Source organism: Pogona vitticeps, chromosome 2 (assembly GCF_051106095.1).
Source record: "Pogona vitticeps strain Pit_001003342236 chromosome 2, PviZW2.1, whole genome shotgun sequence".
Taxonomy (NCBI): domain Eukaryota; kingdom Metazoa; phylum Chordata; class Lepidosauria; order Squamata; family Agamidae; genus Pogona; species Pogona vitticeps.
The window spans coordinates 265,451,392-265,474,492 of NC_135784.1; the positions used below are offsets into that span (position 1 = coordinate 265,451,392).

At 42.2% G+C, this 23,101-nt stretch overlaps 1 protein-coding gene across 1 annotated transcript in view; it reads right to left on the bottom strand.

Annotated features, from left to right (window-relative positions):
* Positions 1-22,377, bottom strand: part of LNPEP (leucyl and cystinyl aminopeptidase) — a 64,103-nt gene extending 41,726 nt beyond the window's left edge. Inside the window, exons 1-2 of the mRNA XM_072992504.2 lie at positions 22,100-22,377; positions 1,738-2,581 (exon numbers count right to left, since the gene is read on the bottom strand). Of these exons, the coding sequence (XP_072848605.2) occupies positions 1,738-2,581; positions 22,100-22,121 (866 nt within the window). The 5' untranslated portion in view covers positions 22,122-22,377. The remainder of the gene's footprint in view (positions 1-1,737; positions 2,582-22,099) is intronic.
* Positions 22,378-23,101: the final 724 nt, after the last annotated feature.

Genomic DNA, 23,101 nt, shown 5'->3' on the forward strand with positions numbered 1-23,101 from the left:
GCCTTAGATTTGTTACCAAATAGGGTACATAGGAATAGTAAACATTAGAAATCTATTGGGAACTGTCCAGATACAAGTTGTTCTTCATATACTTCAGTATTTACAATGTTTAAAAGTCTTTCCTCAGCCACATTTATGTCTACACCAAGCCAGTTTTCAACTATTACATCTTTATTCCCCTTTTAACCTCTTCTGACTTAGATCAATTTGCCTCATATCTATTTTCCTGAAGTATTAAACCAGTCACAGACCAAACTGTGACATGGAAATGCTAGACTGCATTTTAGATTCAACATTTGCTTTGTTCAAAGCATAACAGCAAAAATGAAACAGAAGGCTACATTCTTTACTTTTAAGTTCTCTATATATGCTTGCACTATCCTAATTTTGTATATTCCAGTAACTGATGCACCATAGTCAAAACATGGGGAAACAACCTTAGCATAGGTTTGTGGTTTGCCGTAACTCAGCTTCTGCTTCAAAAACTGAGAAGTTAATCAGATACAGCAGTGTATTCTTCACTAGATGTAATGCAACAATGACGATGTGGCTCAATTTCATGTGGCATCCAGGGCACAATCCTGTCCCACTGGGAAGAACAAGCTGAGGCAAGAGCATTATTTATTTATTTATTTATTTATTTATTTATTTTATTTTATTTTATTTTATTTTATTTTATTTTATTTTATTTTATTTTATTTATATCCCACCTATCTGGTCGTGTGAGGAGCTGTAACCCCATCAGTTGACTTGGACTGTATGCACTAGTTAACATGTTCACCACTGAAAATCTTTCTGCTTTCTTGGATATAAATAAAGGATAAAGATAGTGCCCAATAATATATGGTGCCATACCCTTGGCCTTTCTCTTGTGAAAAACCAAGTGAGAAAGAGCTTGGGTGCCATGCAGCATACAATTACTCCCACTTGTATCCTACAGACCACTCAACATGAGTGGGAACTGTGGCCTCCAAATGTTATTGGGCTGCAACTCCCTGTAACCCTCATTATCAGCTATGTTGACAATACTGAAACAGCCATTCCCAACCTTTTTTTGGCCACGGCCATACAAACAATATGAAATAAATATATAGGCTGAATCAATTATGTAAGTTGCATAATGAAATTTAAAAGGTCGTATGTGAAAAATTGTTTCCAGTCTATGGCCCCCTTCAAATATGCCAGGGCTCCCCAGGGGGGCATATGGCCCCCACTGAGAATGACTGGACTATAACACAGCCCAGTCTAACAACATCACAACACACACACAACAATAATAAGTTGGGTGGAAAACAAGATATAAGTACAAGACAACAACAAACTATTTTTAGAATAAAAATGAAGAAGTGATCAAATCTGTTAGAGAACTCACACTGGGATTCTTTAATAGTAAAAAATATGGGCAATGTTAAAATCAACTATAAAGATGAGAATGGATTTATTTTTAGTTGGTTTGCGTACTAGTCAGTCTTGAGAGAAACAGCTATTTCGGTACACGTCTTCAGGAGGTTGGTGAGTGAAGAAAACATTCAACCATGGTACTGTTTCAATCCAACTGGATTATTACATATGTAAGATATAAATGAACGCATTCCAAACAAGTTGTCTTTTAACTGTTGTTATCCAACCAAAGTGCTATAACACTGGATGGACAGGATATAAATGTATCGAATGACTAAACAAAACAAACAAACAAACAAACACATTGCACAGAAGTAAATCGTTTTCCAAGCTTACCCTGCCATTGAACTGTTATTCTTAAAAGCTATTTTGTAGAAACCATAGTAATTGTCTGATAAATTAGAGAAATACTCCATGTTGATGTTATACTCTCGTCCTGCAATCAGCGCCTCTGGAGCCAAAACTGCGATCTGGTCATTCAATGGATACTCCAGAATTTCAACTGGTCTCTGGCGGCTTGAACCTGATGAAGCCAAAGTTGCCTTGGTAATATTAAGTTTTGAGCTGTGAAGGATGACATGCCCAGTAGCCTGAATGGCTTTCACTGTTATCTGTACTGAACCTGTAAACATTGTTGTGGTTAGATTTGGCTGCAGTACAACAATGTAATGTATAGGCACAACAGAACTTGGAAGCCTAAATTGTGCCCATGGAAAGGGCTTTCCATTTGTTGCTAAAGGATATACATCTTCTGCTGTGTGGTTTTTGTTATGGCAGCCTTCTTTGGTAAAGGTACATTTGGGAATAAGACTGATTGCCATTATTACAGAAACAGCAATCACAAGAACAACAGCACAGATCACTGTGGTCCTTACAGATGGAGCACAACATGATCCATCCAAATTCTGTCTGTAACCAACTGTGCTATTACGCAGTCCAGTGCTTCTATTCATAAAAGACATTCCTAGAAGTTTGGCAGATGATGATTCATAATCCTCTTCATCCTCATCCATTTCATGGTCTCCAAGACCACGTACAAGAAGCCGAGAACTCCTTGGTTCATATTCTGCTTCATCAGGCTCCAAGGGATGCAAGCAAGGCTCTTTAGCCAGGTCAACTACGTCAGGCTCTTCCTCGAACATGCTGTTTTCAATCATATTCCTAGGTAATGGAATTCGATCTAAAAAACACAGAAGAAGCATATCATGAAATAAATAAATGAATTGATGGAGATTTGAGCTTTAAGGCTGCTACTGGTTATAAGCTTATAGGTTTATGTGCTAAAGCAGTGGTTCTTAACGTGGGCAATAATGCCCCCCAGGGGGTGATTTCATTTTTCAGGGGGGCGGTAGAACGAAAAGGGGCGGTGTGGGGGCGCTGGAGCAGAAGGGCGGCGGTAGGGGGGCGCTGGAGCAAGCCAAACCTGCTAAGATGGCTGCAGCCTTTTTACAGTGTACATGAATATATATTTGCCTCCAGTCTTAATTTAGTTTCAGAGTTTTTGTCTTGAAATTTTTAGTTCCTGTATTGTGGTTTGTTTTTATGCCCTTTTTATATTTCTTTTTGCGTCTTAAAATTCGCTTGCAACTAAATCATTAAATGTTACTTTTTGGGGGCATTTCATTTTCTTGGAATTGAATTTTGTTTTCAGGGGTCATTGGATTTAAGTGTCATAAATAAATAGATAGATAGATAGATAGATAGATAGATAGATAGATAGATAGATAGATAGATAGATAGATAGATAGATAGATAGATAGATAGATAGATAGATAGATAGATAGATAGATAGATAAATAGATAGATAAATAGATAAATAGATAAATAGATAAATAAATGAATGAGATATCATCACCGCGGGGACGGGGGCGATGATAACTTCCTCAATGGCTCAAGGGGGCGTTTCTTTCAAAAAGGTTAAGAACCACTGTGCTAAAGACTGGTTTTCATATCATGATTTCTATGTATGAAACTATTGGAATCCATAGAACAATAACTGTTCTAAATAAGCAAGAATTGCTAAATACAGATGCACCAGAATATCTAGGGTGGTCACTGGACAGGATCCTATTGATGATTTACACTGTTGCAAAACTCATGGTGGCAAATTGCCACTAATTAATGAGTTGCGACTTGTAATCTTAACTGAAAGTCAGTCAGTTAACTTGGCCTATGACCAGGGATTTGAACAATGAGTCATCACCACAATGTATTCAAATACATTGGTATAAACCCCCAACAATACTCTGGTCATTGTCAAGAAATGTTAGATAGCTCTGCACTTTATGGCACCTGCTTGTAAGAACCATTACACAATCTCCTGGGCATCACCTCTTGGAGGTGCATGGAATATATTTTGGTAATGGTGCTCAAAGTTTTACTGTTTATCGGAAGGACAGATCCTGAAGCTGAGGCTCCAATACTTTGGCCATCTCATGAGAAGAGAAGACTCCCTGGAAAAGACCCTGATGTTGGGAAAGTGTGAAGGCTAGAGGAGAAGGGGACGACAGAGGATGAGATGGATGGACAGTGTCACCGAAGCTACCAACATGAATTTGACCCAATTCCGGGAAGCAGTGGAAGACAGGAGGGCCCGGCGTGCTCTGGTCCATGGGGTCACGAAGAATTGGACACGACTTAACAACTAAGCAACAACAAAATATTCAAGTGAGCCCACTGAATCAATTTAGAGAGACAACTCCTCTGTAAGTTCTTTTGATTCAAATGGGACTACTCTTACTAAACTATTTAAGAAGTGGTTTTACCAGTTCCACTCCCTCCATGAGTTTCCATGGCCAAGTGGAGATTCGAACCCTGTTCTCCAGAGTCCTAGTATGTCATTCTATCCACAGGGAATCCTGTAGAATAATTACTGGATGGTTAAAACCAGCCTCTTTTGCAAAATTACAGACTTTTTGATAACTTTAAAAGACAATGCAACCAATAGAAGAATAAAAGAATGGGCTACCCTTGGAAGTGTACCAATTCGTTTTTAACATCTATGATTTTTTTCTTTTTCATTGCCCTATTTTTTCCTAATTTATTTATTTTTCTTGTATCTGGCTATGACAGGGGGGTGGTCTGGCTGGGCGTTTCTTATTTTTATTCTCTCTTTTCTTAAGTTTTAACTTTTAAGTTGCCTAATTTGATTATTGTTTAATTTAAATGTGTATTTTTATGTTATGGTTTTGATTAATTTTGTCAACTTTGTTACTACTCTACCGTTTACTTTTATTAATTTGTTATATTCTTTGGCCTTTTCTCTTTTCTTCCCTTTTGTTTGACATGGAGTGGAAAGCTTGCCCCCCCCCCCCAGTGGGGGTCCTTTCAACATCCGAGTGCTTTCGGGTAGAGGGAGATACGGCGATAGCAGTTCCTACTCGTTTCAGAAGAACAGTAAACAGATGTTTGAAGGCTGTTCACTGTTCTGGCACTGTGACCACCTGTCAGACTCAAGGTTGCCTGATCAGCCATCCCTCCACTCTAAATCTGGTGTTACTGAATATCAGATCTGTATCCAACAAGTTCCAGATTATTCAAGATCTTATTCTGGAAGAGGATGCAGATCTGGCATGCATAACTGAAACTTGGATGGGCAGGTAAAGTGGTGTTCCCCTGACTCTTGCCTGTCCTTCCGGTTATGCATTCCAACACCAGGGTAGATTGGAGAGGTGGGGGGGGAGTCACCATTCTTCATAGAAACACTCTAGAGCAGGGATCCCCAACCCCTGGTCCACAGCCCAGTGCTGGTCCGTGGGCTTCCCAGGACTAGGCCACAGATACAGATCTCCACACAACCCCACCCAGTGGGCATGTTGTGCTCATGGGGGGCGTGTCACACTCACGTGTGGGTTGCGCTCATGGATGGAGCTTTGCACTTGGGGGGTGTTGCTCATGTGTATGTGCGCGAGCACGACAGGCCCCCCTGAGCATGACACCCCCCACGCATAGAGGCCATCCCCCCAACCAGTCCACAGTTCAAAAAAGGTTGGGGACTGCTGCTCTAGAGGTTGTTAGGTGCTCTGCAGTGGCGACATTGGGTCTTGAGACCCTCCATTTGTTGACTGGGGCCAGGGATGGTATTGGGATCTTGCTGGGTTACCACACTCCCCGTGACCCAGCCATTTCCTCACCAGAGCTATCGGACTTAGTCTCCACAGCACTGTTGGTCTTGGGTGATTTCACCTGGTCTTGGGTGATTTCAACATCCATGAGGAGGTGGAGGTTTCTGGTCTGGCTGTTGAGTTCTTGGAAACCATGGCTTTGTTGGACATGTCCCAACATGTTAACGGCCCCACCCACGTGGGCGGTCACATGTTAGACTTTGTGTTCTCCACCGAGCGGAGTGAGTGTGGTCTGATGGTGACTGACCTTGTGTCAGTCCCCTTGTCATGGTTGGATCACCACCTAATAAAATGCAACCTCTCAGTGGCTCTTCCACCCCGCAGGGAGCAAAGACCTATTTTAATGGTCCGCCCTCGAAGGCTACTGGATCCTATAAGATTCTAGGACTCCATGAGAGGGATTCTGGCTGAACTGACTGGCACTCCTGTCATGGCTTTTATTGATGGCTAGCTTGCCGCCGCCACCAGAGCTGTTGACATGATCACTCCTAAACGCCCTCTCTTGTTGCAGAGCTCATCCAGTGCCCTGGTTTAACCAACAGCTGTGAGCTATGAAGCAGACCAGGAGAAGGCTAGAGTGCAATTGGAGATGGAACCTGACAGAATATAATCGGAAAGCTGTCAGGATCGCGACTAACTATTACCTTACTAACGTGAAGGCTGCCAGTTGAGCTCAGTTCACTGTCCAGATAAGCAAAGTTTCTAATCAGCAGGTGGAACTTTTCCGTATAGTCCGCGACCTATCCGGAGTTGGTCACCTAATTACTTTTGCCAACTTGTATTATATTATTACTGTTGTTTTTATTTTATTATATTGTTTTTAATTTTATGCATTATTGTGAGCCGCCCAGAGTATACTTCAGTCTAGATGGGGGGACATAAATTGATTTAAAAAAATTCTCAAGGCACCAAATTTTTCATGTACACTGACTAAGTTGTTCAGCAGGACAACTTTCAGATGATGGAGCATCTAACAGCAACTGTTTTGCTTCTTAGATAAATGAAGAAAGAAATAGTTAACCACCACCAAATTTAATGGAGCTTCTTACTAACATAAGATGATACTGGACTGCAGCTTCAAGTGTGTCTATTTTTACTGCAGGATTATCTACTAAGATGTAGATCAAATGTAATCAAACATCTCTATGTTTGTAACTTAAGATGAATTATTCTTTATTAGAGGGCAGGTAGTTATGAAAATATAATAAGGAAAACACCTAAAAAATTCTTCATGCTCTTTTAATTTTCTTGTTATTACTTTTCTCTTGTTATTACTTGCACAACTACTCTACTTAGTATGACTTCATCGGCATGCATCACATTTTAAACAGAACCATGAGATCCGCCACCAAATATTTCACCTAAATTCAAACAAAGAGCTAGCTATAGTGGTACATACACACAGAACATACTATGCTTATAGTAGTACCAGACTATGGAAGGCATGTACTAGAATTAGTCTGTAGATTACACCTTCTCTAAGTTATTTCAGTTGTATTTTTTCTGATGGATAATACTGATTACATCCTTTCCAACTAAATTATTTCAACTTTTAATTATTTCAACTTTTCAAAAAAACACTTATTTTTATTAATCCGTTATATATAAGCATGCTTTCTAGAGATGAGCAGATTTGTATTTTTGGAATATAAGTCCCAGATTTCTCCAGGCAGCATGTCCAAAATACAATGAACACGCTTGTTAGAAAGTCTCTGTCTCTCTGTGGCTTCTTGTCTGGGTTTTCACAATAAGAGCTGGTTCATTTTCTCACATGTTCTGCTTTGCAACACAGTTTAGGCAAAGATACCAAAACAGCTATTGTGGACCTTGAAGACAGTTTGCTAAGAGAAAATAAGAATGCAAATACAGCACCTGTCATAGAAATACAGAAGCTAAGAAGAAGCTGTGGTAGATCTAACTCAAAAGGAATGGCAAAATTTTTAGTACAGAGGAAAATGAAGAAGTTAAGTACAGCAGTAGTTTTCTTCCCAGCCACCTGCAAATACAAGCATTCATTAGACAGTCAAGCTTCCTAGACTTTCTTTAAAGGACACTACCATATGTGACTAAAGCAACAGCTGCATGTTATTAGAAGGTCACTGACACTTTCAATATTCAGCTTGCAAATATCTGGGGACGACCTCTTGATCTCAAGTTCATGATTTTCACATAATATAAACATTTTGATTACAGATATTAAAGATGAGAAACTTGCCATCTTCCAACTATACAGGCCCAGGTTTTTTTTTCTTGCATATTAATAAACTGAGTAAGCAATGGCTATTTGGCTGATGACCCAGCATAATTAAGTGGCAACAACGGTCCTCCAAATAGCATATACCCATCATCAGTCAGTGTGAATGATCTGGAGCAGTATGTTAGAAAAATAGGGATGAGACTTCACATTAGTTACTGTTACTAGACCAACTTTTATTTCACAAGCTTTTGTGTTCCGGTTTAATGTTACTTTTACTTAGGCATTTTTTTTCACTTGGTTTAAAGTATTGCCTTTAATTCTGAGCCCATGTGCATCAATTTTTTAAAAAATACCTTAGAACAGTGCTCCCCAACACTTCTGAACCGCGGATCAGTTGGGGGGTCCATGTGGGGGGCAGGGGGCGCTTGTGCACATGGGGGTGAGGCACACTTGCAGGTGAGCAGGGGGCGCTTGGGCGCATGTGCGGATGGGCGGGGAGCACTCACAGGTGGGCGGTGCACCCATGCATGCGGGTGGGCAGGCCGTGCGTTCATTTGGGGTGCGCATGCGAGGGGGGAGACGGGAGATCTGTCTCCATGGCCCGGTCCTGCCAAGGCCAGGGCCAGCACCGGGCCATGGACTGGGCGCTGGGGACCCCTGCCTTAGAATACACATCACCTGAATCTTACACCTCACAGAAGCTATATGAAGACTTTTAATCTTGAATCATTCTTGTACACAGCAAGTTCCTGTCTCTTTCATCCTCTTTTTAGCTAGTTGTTTTCCATGAAATCACTGTAGTTTGAAATAAGTGTAAAAAAAAGACGAGTTTGCTTACCTCTATCCTATTCTCACAGAAGCAAAATACAATTATGATAAGAATCTCAATGGCTAGTGTGCTAAAATGTATTGAAAGCAATATTACTCAAATGACTGATGAGAGGAAATATTTTACGGATACCGTTCTGAGAAGTTAATAAATTTGGGTCAAAAGCATTTTGGATTAAAAACAAACTTTTAAGGTCAAGACAGAGTCTTATTTGTGAAGTTACTCAGATTTAGAAATGCTGACAAAAGAAAGGAATGGAACATTGTCAGTTCTAATGCAAATAATCCAGTGTTTGAAACTGAGGTTGAAAGATCTCATAATCAGAGGTTTTAAATTAACCATTTCTTCTGTGCTAATAAGCACTGAGTGTCTAAATCTGAGGACAAATTCCCAAAGTTTTAAGGCTGAAATCTCCCCATATGTTGGCTGCGTCTTTCTCTTGAAATAGCTAAAATGATTAGCTGGGTAAGATTTCAAAATATCCCTCTTAAGGATTAAATTTTTTTGAAACATTTGTCTTTGTCTCTATTATTCTACATTTGTGTTCTAAACTGATGAAATTAGATGTTATATAAAAAAAATTCATTTTGAGAAAATAATTTTTGATATAAATATTCTATCCATACAAATAATCTGCTGTACCAACAGCACATGAGTACTGTAATTGCTTCATTGGAGACTGCATCTTACCTAACTGGCTGAGCAGCTGAGTGCTGGTCTAAATAGTCGGGATAGAAAAACTATTGAATGGAACCATGACAGGTAAACCAAAAAGTTGCCATCAATATTTAAACTACAACCCTAAAAGAATCATAAAACACTTATAAATGTATGACGTCCTATGAGTTAAACCAGGGCTCTCCAAACTTTTCAGTGGGAGGGCCACATCATATATACTCCACAATTTTGAGGGCCGCACTCCTCCCTCCCTCCTGTAGCACTCTTACCCTCCTGCCCACCCATCGGGCTAGATAAAAAGGCAATCTGGCCGGATGTGGCCCACGGGCCATAGTTTGGAAACCCCTAAGTTAAACCAAAAGATTATTCAGTACAGCAGTTTGTTTGTACTGTGGCCAATCAGTTGTGTATGGGAAACTTGCAAGCAGAATGTAAATGTAACTGCTTGCTCTTGTCTGTGCTCCCCAGCAACTGATATACAGTTGACCGGACCAGCATTCCTGCGCTCAGGGGAGCCGAAGACCATCTGCCTTCTATAGGTCACTCTGTGAGAGACAGTGGGACTGTGGTTGGGCTGCTGCCGGCTGCCAGCTTTTTCCAAGGGAGCCTGGCTCAGTCTTCCTCTGCTTTGCAGGACTGGGCCCTGCTTACCCCTGGCTGCCCCACCCCCTCCCAACATCAGCCACATGGCTTGGGGGGGGGGGAAGAAGGGGCTTTAGAAGGGTTTTTTGGAATTGTGATTATTAATTGCCATCAATTAAGAGAGACCCACAGTGGATTTGAGGGAACAGGAAGGGAGGAAGGAGTTGGAGGGGGCAGCCATTGAGGTGTTGTTGGGTAGGGGAAGGAATTGCGGTGGGGGTAGAACTTGCCCATGTAGGAGAAGAGAGGTTTTTATATTTTACCTCTATCCCCTCTTCTATTCCTATCCCCAACCACATGGTATCAGGTGACCATATCAGCAAACCCTTGAGCCACACAGTGCTGTTCATTAATGCCAGGTCAGTACAAAGTAAGACTGCCCTCATCCATGATGTAATTCTGGATGAGGATGCTGACCTGGAGTGCATTACTGAGTTCTGGGTGGGAGAGGAGGGTGGTGGCCCCCTCTCCCAGCTGTGTCCGCCTGGGTACTTCGTCCAGCACCAATGTCGCTCGGAGGGTCGGGGAGGGGATGTTGCTATAGTCTATAGGAGTTCTAGCTCCTTGACCAGCTTCCTATCCCTTTGAGAGGAGGTCTTGAGGGCCTTTATTGTGTGTTGGGCTTGCGAGACAGATTAGGGATTCTGTTTGTGTACCGCCCGCCCTGCTGTGTACCAACAGTCTCCCTGCCTGAGCTGACGGAGGTAGTCTCGGACCTGGTGTTGAGGACTCCCAGGCTGTTGGTGCTGGGGGACCCAAACATCCACGCTGAGGCTGCCTTGACTGGGGTGGCTTAGGACTTCATGGCCGCCATGACAACTATGAGGCTGTCTCAATGTGTCATCGGCCCGACACATGAGAATGGCCATACCATGGACCTGGTTTTCTCAACGGGACTGGAAGATGGTGGATTGGATGTGGAGGGGCTGGTTGTGATCTCATTGTCATGGTCAGACCACTTTCTGGTCAAGTTTAGTCTATTAGTTTCTTCTCCCCTCTGCAAGGGTGGGGGATCTATTAAGATGATCTGCCCTCAGAGACTAATGGATCCAGATGGTTTCCTAACTGCTCTGGGGGGATTGTCTGTCTGATATGGTCGGCATTCCTGTCGAAGCTCAGGTCACCCTATGGAATAGGGAGATGACCTGGGCGGTTGACACGATTGCGCCTAAGCGCCCTCTCCCTGCACACAGAGCCCAGACAGCTCCTTGGTATACTTCTGAACTGTGGGCGATGAAGCGAGAGGGGAGACGGCTGGAGCGCAGGTGGAGGAAATCCCACTGGGAGTCAGATTGAACACGAGTTAGAGCCCATTATCGGGCCTATTTCGTGGCAATATGGCTGGCGAAATGGCAGTATTTCTCCAGCTGTATTACTTCTTCAAAATGTCATCCAGCAGAGCTGTTTCGGGTGGTCCGGGATCTTCTTCAACTGCGAAATCTGGTGGAGGTCCCGGACTGCTCATCAGCTCACTGTGATGAATTTGGCATTCATTTTGAGGGGAAATTGCTCAGATTCATAGTAGGTTGGACTCCACCGTTACTCCAAAATCAGAGGATGTGTCCAGTGTGCCGTTCTTAGGTCAAATATTAATGGATGAATTTCAGTTGTTAAGACCTGAGGATGTGGACAGGGCGCTTGGATCTGTCCATTCTACAACCACTCCACTCAACCCTCGCCCATCTTGGCTAACTGGAAGATCTGCCAGGGGGGTTTGCACCTGGGTCCAGGAGGCCATGAATGCCTCTTTAAGAGAGGGAGTGGTCCCTACCACATTGAAAGAGGCAGTAATTTGGCCACTCATCAAAAAACCTAACCTGGACCCAAGGCTGGTGGTTAACTACGAACCAGTGGTAAACCTTGTAGATGGGCAACTCCAGGCGCTGCTGGATGAAACGGATATTCTGGATCCATTTCAATTGGGGTTCAGGCAGGGTTTTGGTACAGAGACTGCCTTGGTCACCCTATACTATGACCTTTGCTGGAAGAGAGACAGGGGGAGTGTGATCCTATTGATACCCCTGTATCTCTCAGCGACTTTCGACACCATCGACCATGGTGTCCTTCTGGATAGGCTGGCTTGGTTGGGAGTTGGGCCACCGCTTTACAGTGGTTCCACTCTTTCCTAGCTGACCGTGTTCAGAGTGTGGTGCTGGGGGACAATTGCTCTGTCCCATGGCATTTGTGTTATGGAGTTCCTCAGGGCTCGATACTGTCCCTCATGCTGTTTAACATCTACATGGGACCGCTGGGAGAGGTCATCAGGAGGTTTGGGCTGAGGAGTCAGCAATATGCTGATGACACTCAGCTCTGCCTATCGTTTTCCACCAATCCAGGTGAAGTGGTTTCTGTGCTGAACTCGTATCTGGACCTGATAATGGACTAGATGAGGGTTAATAAATTGAAGCTCAATCCAGACAGAAGTGCTGTTAATGGGTGCTTTGCCGGACAGGCTGGAGGGCCATTTCCCTGCCCTGAATGGGGTTACATTCCCCCCAAGGGACAGAGTCCACAACCTGGGGGTGCTACTGGACCCCAGTCTAACTCTGGAAGCCCAGGTGGACTTGGTGGCCAGGGGCACCTTCCTTCAGCTGCGGAAATTATACCAGCTACAGCCCTACCTGGACAAGCAGAGTCTCATGACAGTTACACATGCACTGGTAACATCTCATATAGATTACAGCAATGCACTCTACGTGGGGCTGCTTTTGAAGACGGTCCGGTGACTGCAACTGGTTCAGAATCGAGCTGCACGGCTGGTGAGTGGTGGGGTCGCTAGGGGACACATCAAGCCGATTCTGTTTAAATTATATTGGCTACCAGTTGCTGCCCGAGCCCAATTCAAAGTGCTTGTTTTGACATATAAAGCCTTTAACGGCTTGGGCCCTGGATACCTGAAGGACCGTCTCCTTCCAAATAAACCTACGCAGCAGTTAAGATCTAGCCAGGGGGCCCTTTTGAAAGAGCTGCCCCTCAAGGAGGTAAGAGGGATGGCTTGTAGACAAAGGGCCTTTTCGGCAGCTGCCCCCAGACCATGGAATGCCATCCCAATTGAGATTCGTCTGGCGCCATCGCTGATGACATTTTGGTGCCAGGTCAAACCTTCCTGTTCCAGAAGGCTTTTAATAGAAATAATATCAATTTTAGACTATATATTTTAATAATATATTTTAGACTATATATTTTAATTGTATTTCAATTATTTTATCTTTTTTATTGTATTTAATTGTTCTAAGCCGCCCAGAGACCTTTGTGGGTGCCATATAAGTTAAATAAATAAAATACAAGGTATACAACCATCCTGACTGGCAGCTATTGATGACTCTAACCTCCATTAATGTATCTAATCTTCTTTTAAAGCCATGTGACACTGCATTATACCTCAAGTTGAACAATGCTGTGTGAAGAACTATTTCCTTTTATGTTTTGAATGCTTTGCCATTCAGTTTCTGTAGATGAAACTTCTATTACAAAAGGAATGAATCTCCCTATATTCCTTCTGCAACCATATATAATTTTGTCTGCCACATCTCCTTTTATTATTTTCATCTAAACTATGCAACACCAAATTAAACCATTCACCAAATTTAATCATTCATACATGGGTTGCTACAGGTCCCTTTTTACAGCAGAGCACATTATGGCCAAATTTTCATTATGCTATAAACCCCAATATCCCAGTCCTAGTCAGTCTCTGTCAGCTCAGATTCCACCAGTGTATGAATGAACTTGTGGCTTTGTGCATGTTTTATATTTGCTTACGATGTATCTTAGTTGCCATTTTAATGTCCATTCATTCAGTTTAGACATTAAACCAAAACATTTGCAATCCACTTTAGTTCTTGCCCCTTCAAACAATATTGCCCATCACCAAATTGGACTTCCTCACTATTCTCCCCATCTCCAGGTCATTAATGACAGAGTTAAAAGCAACAGTTCCCATGATCATGAGGAACTCCACTGTCCACATCTCCCTCAATGTGCAACAACTATTTATCCCTACTGCCTCCTTTCTGTTCTTTAATCAGTCTTCATTTCATGAAACGCATGGCTATGAATGACTCTCTTACCTTTGACTGCTAAGTTTGCTTAAGAGTCTTTGATAGGTGACTTTGTCAATTTTTGAAAATTTAGGCCATCCAAATTACTCCTGTCCACTTTTTCAGACTCAGCATTTAAAACTTGCCAATTCCTTGTAAAATAATTTAACTGATAGGTAAGAGTTTCAACACTATACATGCTCATGCCCACTCACATTTTTATACATACAGGGTTGCCAAATGGTGACAATATCACCCTCCTATTATGAAGCAGTAACAATGACCCTATGAAAAACTTGTGTCACAATTAATATACTCACTCACCACTGAACACAGGCCTCATTTTAATGCAGCATAAAGACATAAACACATTATAGTGGTGCCTTGCTTGACGAGGATAATCCGTTCCAGCAAAATCGCTGTAGAACGAAATCGTTGTCAAGTGAAAGTAAAAAGCCCACTGCAATGCACTGAAAACCGCTCAATGCGTTCCAGTGGGTGAAATACCTCAACATCCGGCAAAGATCCTGCATAGGGCAGCCATTTTCCGGTGCCTGTAAAGCGAAAAATCCGCCCTAAACACAGCGGGAAGCCATTTTGAACAGCGGGCAGCCATTCTGAAAACCCAACGATCAGCTGTTTTGATTGCCGTAAAGCGAAAAATCGGTTCCCGAAGTAGGGAACCGATCATTGTCAAGCAGATTTTCCCTATTTAAACATAGTTTTGCGATCACTATTGCGATCGCAAAAACCTCACCGTTAAGCGATTTCGTCGTGGAGCAGGGTAATCATTAAGCGGGGCACCACTGTACAATGCAATTTGGTACAAGAAACACACAGGCATGGCTACAATGTTTTTCTACTATAGCACCTCTTAAATGTACATTTTAAAATTACATATTTATTAGTCTCAAGTTTAGACTACAGCAAGTTAGCGAAATCTTAGTTCAAGAAGTCAGGACTTGAGCCTGCTTGTCCACCCTTTTTTGGGCCATCTGTTAATTTTTTTATTGTTCCTGTGGTGCTAGCAAGGCTGAAGATTTGACACCTGGTCAAAGGAGATAGTAGCAAAGAGGCCAACTCTTCTTCCCAAAGGGGAGAAAAGGACATGGAGACACAACAATACAAGAATAGCATTCTATGAGTGTTTCCTTAGATCCATCTTACCCCAATTAAAATGTGCCAAATAAATGCCAGATCCTCTTATGCTACATGAACATTGTGTATCTAACATAGTGTAAATTGGAATTATCACTTGTGTGGCACTGTTTATTTTGGCAACAAACTTTGTTTTCATAGTTGGCTTCCCTTAAAAAACAAGTTATGCTTTTCCGTACATATACACATACTGCCAAAGCAAACATCTTTTTAGCGTCACAATAAGTATACTAAGCCAAGTGTTTATCTGCATCATCATGCAGGTAATGTGCTATAAGTAGCAACACTACTTTCACCATGTTACTCTTGGAAGTAATGAGGATTTTGTCTTTCCAAAATAATGTTAAAAGCTTATTTTATTTTATTTAATAACATTTATTCACTACTTCTAAACTTTGTTGGTGGTGCCCTGGAAGAATATTTGGTTATTTTTCTACATTTAAAGCATATATTTTAAATAAAGTAACACACTAGTAACACCCTACTCTTTTGAAATGGATTACTTTTTCAAACTAAAACTATAACAAATGCATTAAAATTTAAAATAACATTTGAAGCTCCGGTCTGCATTGTTCTCATGACAGTGCACTGAAGTCAGAAGGCACTTCTAGAGCAAAACTCCTGGCAAGTGATGCCATCTTTCTCACACCTAAAAAATAACACCCTGAAAACAGAATAAAGTAGTACCATGTTATTTTTATTTATTTATACAAATACACAAAGGGGTATCCCATGTCAAATGAAAAACGCATATACAGATTCTTTACTACATATAGTTAACAGAAAACCATACAGTACTTTAGAAATTACTCTTTGGAATTCACATGCATACCTTCAGTTGTAGATAGATGGCAATTGTTTTGAGACACTTTTCATTTTATATGGGGCAGACAGATTTATTCTGGCATGTTTTAGATAGAAGAATCTGAAAGAGTAGTTTATCTGTTGTGGAAGTGAGAAAAGTGTACGTACCAAAAACAAAACCTCTACCCTTAAAACCAAAGTGTTGTGTAGGATAGATTATTCTGTCAGCTTTACGAGTTCCAATAACACAAACAACTGGATACTTCTTTTTTTCTGTGATAAGCAACCACGTGAGATGACAACCAATCAGGATCACAACAACATCATGAGGGATGTGAAAAAAGTTGTTCATGTCTCATTTATGCTTGAGATATGGTCTGCCAAGGATTCTCAAGCTCCCTGCAAAGTATCTCACCTACAGGAATATGAACACCTCTTCTAGCCTTTTTTATTTTTGGTCATAGTTTTTAATAATTCAAAAACTATGTACAGAATAACTGTAATCTTCTCCTTTTCTAAACCAAAGTACACACATGCAGCAAGCACAAAAGAGCAGAATATTCAGTAAGATGCAGACGACCCATCCCATGTTTTTACTTTTAATAGTCCATGCAACAAGGCAATGATTATCATTATTTTTATATTATGCACATTTACAGAAATGTGAGAAGGTGCAGAAAATGCACAAATCCTGTCAGCAGTCATCTAGATCAGGCATTCTCAATCTTTTTGGGGGCCATGGCCTTTTTAGGAGCTCTTCTGGGGTTCTAGGGCCCCCTGTCAAACAAAGATATAACACAAACAGATGTCTTTCAGAAGCTTCTCACATTTTTCAATCTGTGCACCCCTTCAAATGTGCCAAAGCCCACCAGGAGGGCATATGGTCCCTGTTGAGAAGGACTGATCTAGAACATCTCCCAGTTACTCCTTGCTTTAGGCAGAAGCTGGCAGGTGTATTTCTTTGACACATTTTGCCCAAAAGCACTTGATGTGGCATGCAGTAGAGCTTTATAATAACCTCTAGGTAAACATATATGAAACCTACCAAAAATTTGCTGAAAATGACTTCAGTACAAGAATTATTTGAATCTACAGTACAGTGCTAGAAAATTCTGTCCCATCCTCTCTATCAAAGCAAACTAATTTCAGCTGCAGGAAGGAAAAGCTAATAAGCAACATTATCCTTATAATTAAATTTTCTGTCTATGAGCTCAGAGAGCAGTTGAGCTGTTTGTTATCCAGGAAACCTTCTTGCTTAATAAACCCTACTGCATAAGAAGAAAGCTCTAAGAAAGATACACTCAGAGTTGCGCACCAACCTTAATGGCATAGTTAAGCACAAGCTTCAGCCTTGTTCCACATTCTATGCAAGTGTTTGAATGTGCATGAAATCCATCTTAATTAAAAGCTTATCCTTTTTTGAAAACATATTTCATTTCTTCTTCATGTACAATAGACAAGGCTGGGACCAGCAGACACATAAAAGGTAATATTTAGTTAAGATCAAAACTTGCTTTTAAATAAAAATATATACCGTAGCCCTAATGTATCCACTAACTGGATTCTAGATCACTCAAGGTATACAAATGTTTCATTAAAACAGAGAAGCTGCCAACACAAGTTCCCGCTCAATTCAATTTAGTACTGTACAAAAATAATTTTATCCAAACTAACAATCCATCAAATTTTATCAATCCTCCAGAGTTATTAGCAGCACAGCAATTTGTAAGATGATATTTCTGAAGCAGTGAGCAGCTGCTGAAGTTCAAACCACATAAACTGTATATCAAGAATTCTGCAACTCTTTAATAAAAACTTCACGTGTCTTGTATAATACACATTATTTTCACTATGCCACCACCAAGCATTTTGAATACAATGTCTTTGGCATGGAAAATCCTTTCCTTACACCAGGGCTGGAAACCTTTTGCCCTTCAGATGTTTTGAATTATTATCCCCAGAAGCCTCACCCAGCATCGGCCACCATAAATGATTGTGAGGAGACAGTCCAAAACATTTGGAGCACTAAAGTTTCTTCACTTGTCTTGTACAATGCAACAGTTATCACTATAACTGCTGTATCACAGATCTTTACATTCACTCCTTTCCAGCCCATGAATGCAATTGGCAGAAGATTCAGTTTTTCAAAACATGTATTTATATAAAAGCATTATGCCAACTGAAAGAATAACAGCATAATATTTGTCATGCCACCTCTCCACTCTGGACATTAAGAGAGCAATAGTTGTTGTACCAGCTGATGTCCTGTGCTTTATTTAATTTTGATCTCTACAGCAAGCAAGCAGGAAAACCTCTGGTTTGTTTTGACTCTTGCTGGCACAATACAGTACTCCAATTAAATTTGGTTAACAAAAAAAGCTGTGGTACTATAAAATGCTAACATGGAAGTAGATAATAGCAACTTCTGAAACCTGAAACTCATTTAAACATATATTTATAAATACATCCCACAAAAACCTTCAGGCAACTTTGACTTCAGTTATTTAGAAAGAACACTGAACAATTTGATCTACAGAAATACCTGATTTCTGATTAACATGCCACAAACTAAAGAAAACTTTTTCATATATCTGAAAACAGAAAACATACTGAAACAATTTTGGCTTTTTGATGTTGCTTTTACAGCTTTTGGAGCAGAAGGATCAGCCAGCAAGGTGGTGTAGTTGATCAGATGCACTGCAGGATTGCTTCTGACACAAAAAAGTACAGTACTACTACTTTTGGTAATGGTTAAAAAGAATCAAGAAAAACTTGTTACCACAAGTGCAAATTGTCATAAAATGGAGATGTAAAAGACTCAACCTGAACATTTGAAATAAATATTTTTTAAAAAGATACAGACTTACTGTGATACTACAACACATAATCATTATCAATTGGACTGGCGGGGGCAATCTACAACTTTCTACTTTTATGCCACTGGGGAGCTCAAAAAGAAAAAGGCATCAAAATGAAAATATAGCAATGAGGTAGGGGAGCCCTCAAAGCCGTAACGAAGATGCAGTGGCCAGGACTTTGTCCCAGAATATCAACATATAGAGGGTACCTCTCCCCACTTTCATCATTATCTCCAGTGAACGTGCCCACTGATATGTGCCACTAAAAGGACGTGATCCCCCACCACACCACATCCCAAAAGGCATACCAGCTGTATCATTCCTCCTCGACCAGAAGAAACACAAAGCAAGCAGGCTCAGCACAGAATCAATATAACCATTGTGCACTCAGGCCAAGGCATGCAGTCCCCCTCCTCTGTTCTGTCACTTGTATGCCTGATCCAAGATAACCAAAGGGAAAGCAAAGCCCCCGGGGGGGGGGGACAACAAAATTACTACTTACAATTCTGGAAGCCTACTGTAAGAGAGCAGCTGACAGCTGCCAAGTCAAAGGTGCCCTGTCCCCAACAGTACAATGGACAGGGTATGGAGCGGTGGGGGAAGATGACTGTTCCCACCCATCACCAGCATGGTATCACTACCCCTCCCTCAATAGATTACTTCAGCCAGAAAAGTTTCCTGATCCATCTTAAGCTAGCTATCTGCTATAGGTACTATAGGTACTATAAACAAAGGTTCTTCTTTCCTGGACTTATCTATGTCACCTTCTAGTCTCACAATTTTATTTCAGAGAAACCTGGACTCTTATCACAACTTATGGTAAGTACTATCTAAACACAGATAATTTAATTACTTTCTGTAGCTGATGAGGGGACAGTGGCAAACACATTTGTATACAGTATTCTTTTTACAATGCACTTAGAAGGAACCATTACTTTACGCAGTTATATGACTGCTAAAAACTTCTCAGGATCCTTTCCCCTTGCCCCCAAACATTCAATGCAGTGATAGTGAGAAAATAAAAGTGGTAAGTAGTGCAATCTAAGGACAAGTACTCATATGAATCTTACAGATATTTAATTAACATGATTTAATCCCCCCAAAGAAACACACATGTAGATGTACTTCTACCAAGTCAACATGTTGTTCTTCAAAAGTAAGTTGCATCTAAAGTAGACCCACTTAAATCAATAAAACGTAGAGGAGTTGAGTTACCAAATCCACGCTGATTCAATGAACCTAACTAGTGCAACATTTTATGCTAAGCAGCACAATTTCAGCCATTAATTGGTCAGTGAAAGGAATCATTTAACCCTCCCACAATCACTAGCTCAACCAAGTGCTCTTTTATACCTATCTTGGTATAATAGATCTGGGGCCATATAATTTGCTTAGGTAAGATATAGCCCTATGTATTTGTATCTCTCAGGAGTTTCACTCCATGTGCATATACTTCACTTAAGCTACCCATGGACTCCTGCAGAATAAAATGTCACATAGTTAACTACTTACAAGATGAGTCTTCTAAATTCTAATGTCAACTCTGTCATCTTTATTGTACTAAAGTTTCACACAAAAGTATTAACATGCCAAAAACTTGTAAAGAATGTTCCACATGCTTTCTAGTTTAACATTCAATTCATTCCTAAAAATGGCAAGGGAGGTAGATCATCAAGAAAACAGAAGCTTTCTCCATTTTCAAAGGTCAGAAAATTCTGACTCCTCCAGAGGTTTGGGATTATAATTCCCACCAGCCCCAGGCAGTACTGTTGAAGTCTGGGGATAGTAGAAACCACAGTTCAAAGTATCGTGGGGTATGTGTGTCTGAACTGAAGCTTGATCAGAAAGCTGTTCACATTTTAACCCTAAAATAGAAGTTTACATCTACTGGTTTATGTGTGCTAATCTTACATCCTGTCTCTCCAATTTAACGCTGGCAGCTCACTTGTTTGCTCTAAATTGCTATGTGGTTTAGGCATTAAAAAAAACCTGTTCTACAGTTGAAATATACGTAGGGATACTAGGAGTTACACAAAGATTTAGTGCTACCATAGTATAAACAGTATATAGATAGGTGAAAGTGACGTCTTACTCTTGCAATCATTATACTGAATCCCCATTAAAAGTTCAATAAAAACAAAACAAACAAAACTCTGCTGTTCAAACTTCTGCAATGAGAACACAGAAATTATTCTTGCTTCTCTTTACTTCTTGCAACCAGGTGAAAGTTGTTTTTCTCACATTACCTAAACAGTAATAATGATTTATAATTCTGGTTTAAGCTTTTAATAGGAATGAAAAGGCTTCTTCAGAATAATTTAGAACCTGGACAAGTTGTTGTTGTTTGTTCTTTAAAAAAAACACAAGCCTTCCGCCAGCACCAAATACATTACAAGAATTCTGTGAGTTGTAGTCTTAAAAAAGAGATGCTTCCAACCTCGGGTATCCTGCCACCCTCAGCTTCTCTGAACATCACCTACACTAAATCCCAGAAAATGTTAAGATTGCTAGTATGCTTTTCGCTCAGTTCCTGGGATAAGCAAGCATCTGGCTTCTTCAGCAGCAGCAACAGAAGCTATCTAACTGCATGGCTCATGTGTGATGTTCTAAGGCAGGAGCCCCTACAGCTGAAGAATAAAAATTAAGATCAACAAACAAGCTGTCCCTCTGGGCAGAGTTTACGTCACTTTCCATGGAGATAAGCGGGCTGGTGGCCAATAATGTATGTTGACAGAGAGAGCCCCCCCTCCTTCTCCCCCTTCATTTTAAAGCGCTCACTGTCGGGCCCCTCCTTTTCGACAAAGGAGCCTAACAGGCAACAGCCTTCTTTTGCTGAGAGGGTCCCTGGGAGGTCCTGGAAAGCTTCAAGCCAGGGGCACCCTTGCTTCAAAAGCATCCCGGGCAAAAAAAAAAAAAAGGAGGCTGACTTCGGCCCTCCAAACTTTCCCCCTCCTCGAGCCTAGCCTCTCGGGGCTGCGTGACAGAGCCTGAGCTGCCTCAAAAGCTTGAAATCTTATGAGGGAGATGGGGGGTGGGAGAGAGGCCGAGACCGCCGCCTTGCTCAAGAGCAGACTTTGGGCTACACTGAGACCCCCGCCCCTCAACTTGACCTTGAGGCTGCCCGCGGCCTTGAGGGCTCTGCAGCAAGTTTCGGAGCCCGGCCCGGCCTCTCCAGAGCCGCCCGGCTCCTCTCTCTCTTTCTCTTGCTGTGCAACCCGAACTCCTCACTCTTCTGCCAGGAGCAACAGCAAAGGGAGAGGCGGGTGACTTTGCTGGCGCGCAGAGACACAAGACAGGCCGAAAGGGGAGAGCGCGCGCGGCGGCGGCGGGGAGAGAGTGGGGAGGAAGAAGCAGGCTGCCGTACTCACCTTCGCTGGGGAAGGACTCCATTTTAATGCTGTGAGGCGCCAGAGGCCCACACGAGGCGGAAAGAAAACACAAGCGCAGGCGAAGAACCGAAACAAATAGCTGAAACGGGGGCGGGAGAGAGAAAAAGCAGAACCCGCCGCCGACGCTGCGGCTCCTCCTTCACTCCTTTCTCTCCTCCTCCTCCTTCTAGGGGGGTTGCTGTTGCATGTTGGCGAAGCGAGTCCGCCTGCCGGCCGTGCGGCCGAAGGGAGGCTTCCGCCGATGTCAGTCACCTCAGCCAGCCCAAAAAAACCAACCGTCCCAGTGGCGGGCGGCGAAGGGCGGCCCGCCGAGTCTGGCTCGCTCCCTTTTCTCTCCCCCCCCTCAGTTTCCCGGCGAAGGGCCCAACGGCTTGCCTCTCGTTTCGTCGGCGTCTCATCCAGACCCGGCCGTCGACAATTTTCGGCCGGGAGGCTTCTCCACACTCTCTGGCCCGGTGAGGGCCGGGCTGCTCGTGAGACCGAGCAGCTGGTGTTGAGCTGAGGCGGCCCCGCCACCTCCGCTCGAGTCTCGGGCTCTGGGAGAGGAGGCTCCGAGCCAACCCTCGTGGCCCCGATCCCGTGGCGTCTGCGCCGCCTTCCGGGCGCTGCGCGTACCCCGATTTTACACTCGACGCACCAGATATACTGCGATTTTTCTGTGAAATTCATCAGGAGTGTACGAGTCTCGCAATCCTTGGCAAACCCTTCAGCCATGGGAGGATTAAAGCCAGACCGGGCTATGATCCTAAGTGCACTGATAACGTCTCATCAAAATCCCTGGCACTGAATGCCGAGTGAACATGCTTTGGATGTTTAACAAAGTCAAAACAAAAATTAAAACGAAAATAGTGAAGTTGGAAGTGATTCGGTCACAGGTTTCTATGGAGGGCGCGGGACCCCATTTGATGTGAGTGTATCCAAGGGCACACTCAAATACATCGGCTGGTCTTAAAATGCCCCAGTATTTTTGTTTCTATGCTG